We start from the raw sequence: 8,583 nt of genomic DNA on the forward strand, positions 1-8,583 counted from the left end.
AAAGCCATGGTTAGTGGCCCACGAAGATATTGATGATATTGCAGACTGAAGGAATTGGCAGAGATTTGGTATGAATGTGCCAGAAGCGAAGGTGGTTAAATCATCAACACAGAGTGATGTCCGGGCCCCTGGTGGTAGGACTGAAACAATGCCATTAACAGCAAGAAGTAATAAGGTGGTGCTGAGTACACTACCTTGCGGAACGCCTTCGAACAGAGGAAAGGATAATGAAGAGGCAATTTTGACCTGGAGAGGAAGGACTTTATAAAGACACTCATGCATCCGCGTATGTCTAGGGAGGACAATTGTTGGAGAATATGATACCGCCTTGTGGTATATGCCTTTTCTAGGTCAGAGTATGGCTAACACGGAGTCATGGCGTGCAAATGCGGATCTAATATATGTTTTGAAATGAGCAAGTGGGTCACCTTTACTTCGGAAACCAAACGGGGAAGGAGGGAGAAGATTGTGAGATTCACAATACCACATTAAGCGGAAGTTAACCATTCGTTTTAGTAGTTTGTGCAAGCAGCTAGTTAGGGCGATGGGGCGGTATTCTTGAGAGAGGGTACCCAATTTATTTAGTTTCAAGGAGGGGAAGATAATATCTTCTCGCCAATGAAGAGGAAAATTTCCTTTTGTCCATATGTGGCTGAAAATAGTTAAAAGGAATGATAGAAAGCTAGATGGAAGGTGTTTTAGCATAGGGTAATGATTACCGCCAGGGCCTTCATGGCTGTTGCGGCACGACTATCAGGCAGCGTTGAGTTCAAAGGAAGAAAAAGAAGCATTGTAGGACTCAGTAGAGGACAGGGTGAAGATGATGGGGGTGCGTTCTCTAATGGTCTTAATAGAAGAGTAATGTGGAGAAGGGTGAGAGCCACTACTGACCTGATTGAAATAGTCACCCAGTTTATTGGCGACTTGAAGAGGATCAGAGATAATATGGAGGACGGGGGCTGGATGGGGTAGATGTCTGCCTGATAGTTTATGGATCCGACGCCAGACAGACGAAATAGATGTAGATGTAATTGGGGAAACTAGCTAGCTAGCTAGTTTCTTTACTATTCCGGATTGTACGACGAAGACAAGCGGATGCTCTTTTAAGGGAGATAAGGGCTGATAGGTGATTAGGGTTGTCTCTTTTGTAGCGATAATTGTTCCAGGCTGTGCGCTTTAAGCGAAGCGCTTTGCTGCAATCAGAATGCCACCATGGAACACGTTTGGAGGTATAAGGTATTGAGAGGCGGGGAATGGCTGTATAGGCAGCTCTTAGCATTGTAACTGTGAAACATTGTATCATATCTGAAATGGACGAGAAGGGGGATGGAGGGGTAGGAATAGCAGAGAGTGGAGTGAAAGTACGCCAGTCAACTCTATCAAAGCACCAGCGTGGGGGATTGGGAAGTGGTACATATGTAGTAGGAGAAAGGAGGACTGGATAGTGGTCTAGAACTACCAGTGGAAGTCTAAATGGAGAGAAGGAGAGCATAGAGAGAGGTCAAGGCATGAAAACGATTACACGCGCATGTCAAAGGGCGATCTGAATTAAGAATAATAAGGTTAGTTGTGGAGGGGAAGGTTCTAGGAATCGGCCACGGGAGGTAGTGATGGAATCACCTCAAAGAGTGTGGCGGCAGTTAAAATCACCAACTACGAGGAGAGGTGGCTGGATTTGGGAAATCAGAGTTCAAAGGCAACAAAGTGAGTGAGGTGGGAAGAGGCGAAGTAGTATGAAACAACTGTGATTCAGCGGCGAAGGAAGATGCAAATAACAGTGCAAGGGACAGTGGTGTGAAAGGGAGGTATAAAATTAGGCATTTTCTGATGGATAAGCATAGACGAGACATAAAGGGAGTGTGAGGAAGAGACAAAATGTTAATCGGGAATTAGTATAGGTGGATGTGTATGAAAAGTATCTTGGAGGTATATAATGGATGGGTCATAAGGAAAATGGATGTAAAGAAGGTCAGGTCTGTGAGAACGAAAACCGCGAATATTCCTAAATGGGAGAGCTATTACTTAGTTAATCTATAAGTGATAACGGTTAGAAGATAAAGGAGATGGGTAAGAAACTATGGGGTGAGATAAGGAATGAGAGGGGGGAATTGTAATATCAGGAAGGGTATCACGGGAAGGGCAATTTTGTGACATAAGGGATTCACGTGTGCACCCAGGAGGGAGTGGAAGGGATAGAGGGGATGCAGGGACGGTTAATGAGGCGGAGCTGGAGCTGGGGAAATGGGGGTGTTGGGAAGGAGTAGGAGGAAGGGGTGTAGGGGGAATATGAATAACAGGGATGGATATCGGCAGTCACTTTGAGTGTGGAGGGAGCGGGAGTTGTGAAATTGGAGGGTGGAGGAGGAATTTATGTGTTAATTTGGGACTCGAGTAGGTAGTTTTGAATATCTTCAATAGTTTCTGCAATAGAGTCGGTTGGGGAGTTTTGAGAGACGAAGGTTTTCCTATAGGGGGAGAAGAGGAGACTGGAGTCTGAGGAGTAGAGACAGAGGTGTGTGTGTGTGTTTGTGGTAGGAGAAGGGGTGGAACGTTTAGTCTATCTGTTGCGGGTAGTACGAGGAGGGAGAGGAGGGGGGGCTGCAATAGAGCAGAAAGAGAATTTGACTGGAGGATGTAGGAGGTTGAAGGGGAATGTAAGATGGAGGAGGTATAGGGGAGGGTGTAGGGCATCTTGGGAGGGAGGGGGAGGAGCAGAGCGAGCATTATTGGAGTAGGGAGTAATAGAAATACCGCCGACGGGCTTCCTGTCTGGCTTCATGCAGAGTGAGGCCAAGTCTGAATCTAAGAGGTTGATATGGTTGTGACGGGGGAGGTTGATATGGTCCGACAGGGTGGGATTCTCTGCCAATTAAAGGGGAGGTCATGTCTACGGAAAGTAATCATGTCAATGTTGATGGGGGTTCTTATGATGGCCTCTAGCGGGAATGGTGTAACATTGTATTGATATTACATCATAGTCTATGAGGCGGGTGAGTAAGTCTTCTCCACAATCTGACGAATTTTTGTTATAGACGGGGCAGTTATTGGGGAGATGGATACAGTTCCGGTACAAGTATTGAGGGTGGGATGAGGTTCTGCAGGAATGGGTTTGCCAGTGAAGTCAGTTAGGGCTGATAATGCTATTGCTTGGGTTTCGGATATAACTGTGACGAGACGGGATCGATCGGGTTGGTTGTGGAAGAAAACTTTGCCTACTTGTTTTGGGAGACATTGCTGGAAGAGGAATGTTGTCAATGAAACTGGGGGGGGGGGGGGGGTCACGAAAAATCGGTCTCTTTTGACTGATCTAAATAGAGTATTTAAGATATTTGTAGAGATGGGGGTAGAAGGACAGGGACGTGTGGAAGAGGGAGTAGTGTTGAGAAAGGTAGTACTGCGGAGAGGTGGACAATAAGGTTTACAGTAGTAATAAGGGAGGATGGGGTAGTTGATGAAGAAAGTTGTGGAGGTAGAGGGGATGAAGTTGAGAATGTTGGGAGTGTAGGAATGTCTCCTGAAGATGAGTGTTGACCTGGGTTGATGATGCAATAGTAGGAATTGAGGAGGGGGTAGTACCAGTGTTCAGAGTCGTGGTCAAAGGAAAACCTAGGGTCGAGGAACTGGGAGAATTTGAGTCAGTGGGATTATTTGAGGAAGGGGCAAGTCTCATTGCGGGGCATGGTAAGCCTAGAGTATGTTGGGGAGAGAAACAGTCCAGCCTTTTACCCATTCAACACGGCTCTCACACCTTAGAAAGTGGATAGTAGAAGGGGTTGGGGAAGGGACGGAAATGAAAAAGAGGGAGAGGAAAAGACCATGCAAAATTAGTTGTTGAGGACTGAGGCCCAAGGCTGGGGTGATCCCCAGGGTTGGGTCTCAGTCCTCGTCTCCTAAGCCCCCCCATGACAACAGCAGGCAAGGGATTGGGGGGGTCATTAACTATGAAGATATGAGTTGCACCTTCAAAATACCAGGGCTATGTAAAGATGGCATCTTGAATTGCATCTAATGCGAGGTAAGTTAATTTACTGCTCTTTGAAAATATTCAACCTATGCATATTTTCTTTTAAATGATGTTAATGCAGCAGTTCTTATGGTTGAAGTTATACCTATAACAGAAAAATGTTTCAGACTGCAATAATCAGCCTGACTACCCCAGGACTGTCAAGGAAGTGTGAAATTGCTTTGAACTTCATCTTCATAACAGTCATTTCAGTGCAATATTACCACATTCTGCTGCACAATACTTACTTTATTTATGGATATTTGAAATGAAACATCACATGAACACTTTGTAAAGTTAATATGAAAACTGTACTATTAAGAAATCTGGCTATCCTGAAGGTGGAATATAAGTGGCAAAAGAAAGGACAAGTCCCTACAGCAACTGCTGTATGTTGTAGGTTTCATTTTAATACGACTGTATATCTCAGTCTCTATATTTCATTTTATACATATAGTCTTTTGTATATCATAACCATGATGTTTATATATATATTAAAAATATTTACATGAAAATACTAGTTCAGCAATGCAATACTTCAGTTTGTAAATATCTATAATACTACATAAAACATTATATATATATATATATATATATATATATATATATATTATATATATATATATATATATTATATATATATATATATATATATATATATATATATATATTTATGATTTACTCCTGCATTTTTATTATCAAGCTACATCAATTTCAGCCTCTGGTAATGTAAATGTAAAAGTAAGATCAGAGTTGGCCAAATGTTTCTTTTCCCATTCTTCAAAGGCTGCAACTTCTGCTTCAGTCATGTGGTTCTGCCAATCACCTACTTTACCTGTTAAAAGATAGAAATGTATAACACAAGGGTGGGGTGGAGGGAACTAAAAAGTATCTTCTCTATATACTCTATTATAAATGAAGTAACACAATATATATATTTTATACTGATTACTAAATTAGGCTAAGCTGATATTCAGTGAGCGCTTTTATCTAATTCCACTCATTAAAAGAAAAGAAAAGAAAAGAAAAAAATATATAGTTAATGTTTACCTTTCCTTAGGAATTTGCCTTTATCCTTGTGTGCAAATCCCAGATCCTTCCAATGTTCATAATTCACACTAGCATTTGCAGACATAGACTTAAATGATGTTGAGTGTGCTATGTGCTCCACATCTGCATCACACACTTCCACCTTTAGAAATGAATGTTATAAAACAAGAATCAATGAATCTCATAAACTGTCCTTGGCTTGGAGAGAAAGATGAACAGTTATTTCATCCATTATAAGGAAATTTATTGTAAATTAGTGTTTCAACTGTAAAACAGCCTTATATTTACCTCTAAAAATTCAGCAATTTTCTTAATTATATTTACTGGGTCCTTAAGGAGGTCTTCATATTTAACAAACAGAATATTTGACTGCTCTCGTTGTTTCCAGTAACCCAGAACATGGTCGAAGAAAGGGCTATACATAACTGTAATCAGAAAAACATTATTTGACATGAATATCATAAATGCAAGAAAATTCACTTTTTTTTGGCTTCTATTTATCCATGTTTTCATTCTGTTTCAGTAGAAACAAATAATTTAACCTTGCCACAAAGACAGCAACAAAAATAATTGATTATCATCATTCACGGTAATGATTTAAAGGAAATGAACGTACAGTACAAGAAAAATCTCGCACTGTCATAAGATGCCTGAATGAGGCAGAAATATTTATTTTTCTAAAGAGGATCTTGACAACTCTAGCTTGCTGACTGAATGGAATGAGATGAATAGTAGTAAGTATAATAAGCCGTTATATCAGAAGCAGCAACAAGAACTTTAAAAAATGTTGAAAATAAAAAGCAAATGTAAATCATTAGTTTACCCATATCAGACAGGAACATCTTGAAGAATGCAGATAAACTTCCTTGGTAACTGCATGCAGTCAAAAGTTTCATGAAGTGGAAGTAGGAGACTGCTGCATCACGAGGATTACGGGTAATGTAAATCAGCTGCAAAGCGAAACATTCAGAATTAGATACCACAACTTACCCTCTATTTCTCTCTCACACAATAAAACACACATTTAGCACACAAACACACCTTTTCTTTCTCTTAACCTTTCTTTCTCTCCCTCTTTTCCTCAACCTATCTTTCTCTCTTTCTCTCCTTTCCCTCTTTGTCCCTTTCTCTCCCTTTTTCCTCCTCTTTTTCTTTCTCTCTCTCCTTTCCCTTTTCCCTCCACTCTTTCACATTGGTATTTGCAGACACTTTCTCTTCCTTTTTCCCTCCCTCTCTTCTTTTCTCCCTTTTTCCTTGCCTCTCTCTTTTATCTCCCTTTATCCCTCTTTCTCTCTTTTTCTCCCACTTTCCCTCCCCTTCACTTTCTCTCCATCTTTCCCTCCCCCTCACTTTCTTCCCTTTCCCTCCATCTTTCCTTCTTCCTCTCTCTCTTTCCCTTCCTCCCTTACACTTGCAATACAGCTGCTGGGCACAATAAAATGAAGTTAAGAGCTTGTCCATGAAGTTATACATAGATGGGTGTCCCAGTGAACATTACCTTTGCATTACTATTGTCAAATGAATGTGGTAACAGAGCCAAGGGCAGGTGGGTCTTGATCAACCGAGGTCCTGATTTGGCAGCGACTGACTTTATGCCTGGATATGGGTACTCCAGATACGGGAACCTTGTCTCTAAAACCTCATTTGCTGCACCAGTCTTCTCAAAGTTATGAGTTAGCATATACACAATTTCTTGCATCCAAGTCGTTCCTGAAAATATCTATTATAAATATATCCTCTGGATTATATGTAAATCAGTACCATATCCATATAGTACATAAACTGGATCATCAATCATGGGTTTTATAATACAGTGCAGTATAAAATCACCCCTCATTATTTTCCTTGCTAATGTAAAATGGAATATAGCTTCATAAATTAGCTGAGCACTATTTCTGGGGTTATCAAATAAACAACAATAAATAAAAAGAAGAAGAAGAAGAAGAAGAAGAAGGAGAAGAAGAAGAAGAGAGATAGATAAAAAAAAGAGGCAATAAATATTTAGACATTGTAGTTACATAAGCAGTTATAAGTAATCATAAATGATAATAAGCAAATGCATAAAAAACAACAAAAAACAATGGAAATCAATAAATACCAAAAACATGTGATAAAATAAGTGACTCACCACATTTGGGATAGCTAGCAACAATGATGTCACTGGATCTAAACTGGAAGTCTGGCAGTTCCTTAAATACACCTGACATGACCAGCTGCCCAGGGAAGACATAGCCTTTGTGTCTGAGAAACAGAGGGCATGCAACACCTCATTATAGAAATCTGCTCTTATCTGATACACCCTGGCTGGAGCGTGGCTTCACATGCAGTTGTTTTGAGGGTCCAAAATTATACAAGGGATATTTCACAACTTTGGTTTTATAATAGAAAGAAACTTATGCTCTGTGTGTGTGTGTGTGTGTGTGTGTGTGTGTGTGTGTGTGTGTGTGTGTGTGTGTGTGTGTGTGTGTGTGTGTGTGTGTGTGTGTGTGTGTGTGTGTGTGTGTGTGTGTGTGTGTGTGTGTGTGTGTGTGTGTGTGTGTGTGTGTAAAAATATCTATATCTTATACCAAAACCTACCTGTATAAGGACACTTCTGCGCCAAAGAGAGATTCATCAACAGGAAGACGAGTGAAGTCTTCAAGAAGTGTCCTCAATTTCTCTCCTTTTAACTTCTTCAAATACCAAGCAAGTATGAAAGTTCCAGTGAAAAGGGATATTGAAAATATTCTCTTATAATTTCGGTACCTTTTCATGCTTGGATCTTGACCATTACTAATGGGAGAGAAACTGTCATGAAATGTTCTTTCTAAACAAATAATACGGTATAAGAAAAAGTAAAATTTATTAATTTTTTTTTTTTGACAAGTAACATAGTACAAAAATATTCTCTACAATAACATCAATTTCAAATGAATGATAGGCAACTGTGGAGTCTCACACTTTCACTTGGAGACATGAAGGAATCTGTTATAATGAAATTAAATTTATATACAAATAAGATAAAGCAGTAGTCTTACCTCGTACCATAGTGCCTCCAGATATTAACTCCATAAAAAAGTTTATTTTGATAGTGTGCAGGACTTGAATAGGATACTGGCAGTATTTTCTGGTGCTTAAAATACTTTGTACAGCCACACAAACCTGATGACACTAATCTTATCATCTTTAAGGTGAAACAGGCAGTTCTGAAAATATCATTAAGTAACAGTTGTTAGGAGACAATATGGAAGCTTTGTTATTGTTCAGAGAGAATATGTTTAAATGATACTACCTGCAAATGGAACATGAATATTTCAAGAATATGTGCTAGAGAATAGCACAGAAAAAGCTATGTGCTTCCATTTAGGATAAGAAAAAAATTAAAAATCTAAAATTTATATATATATATATATATATATATATATATATATATATATATATATATATATATATATACATATATATATATATATATATATATATATATATATATATATATATATATATATTATATATATATATATCACACACACACACTACACACACACACA

At 39.3% G+C, this 8,583-nt stretch overlaps 1 protein-coding gene across 1 annotated transcript in view; it reads right to left on the minus strand.

The window, feature by feature from the left end:
• Window positions 1–4,425: 4,425 nt before the first annotated feature.
• The window catches only part of LOC119578130 (sulfotransferase family cytosolic 1B member 1-like), a 5,256-nt gene continuing 1,098 nt past the window's right edge, over window positions 4,426–8,583 (minus strand). Inside the window, exons 2-10 of the mRNA XM_037925865.1 lie at window positions 8,071–8,238; window positions 7,631–7,825; window positions 7,182–7,294; window positions 6,552–6,763; window positions 5,877–6,003; window positions 5,342–5,478; window positions 5,054–5,195; window positions 4,675–4,838; window positions 4,426–4,590 (exon numbers count right to left, since the gene is read on the minus strand). Of these exons, the coding sequence (XP_037781793.1) occupies window positions 4,702–4,838; window positions 5,054–5,195; window positions 5,342–5,478; window positions 5,877–6,003; window positions 6,552–6,763; window positions 7,182–7,294; window positions 7,631–7,825; window positions 8,071–8,216 (1,209 nt within the window). The 5' untranslated portion in view covers window positions 8,217–8,238 and the 3' untranslated portion in view covers window positions 4,426–4,590; window positions 4,675–4,701. The remainder of the gene's footprint in view (window positions 4,591–4,674; window positions 4,839–5,053; window positions 5,196–5,341; window positions 5,479–5,876; window positions 6,004–6,551; window positions 6,764–7,181; window positions 7,295–7,630; window positions 7,826–8,070; window positions 8,239–8,583) is intronic.

The sequence above is a fragment of the Penaeus monodon genome, chromosome 10 (assembly GCF_015228065.2).
Source record: "Penaeus monodon isolate SGIC_2016 chromosome 10, NSTDA_Pmon_1, whole genome shotgun sequence".
NCBI lineage: Eukaryota > Metazoa > Arthropoda > Malacostraca > Decapoda > Penaeidae > Penaeus > Penaeus monodon.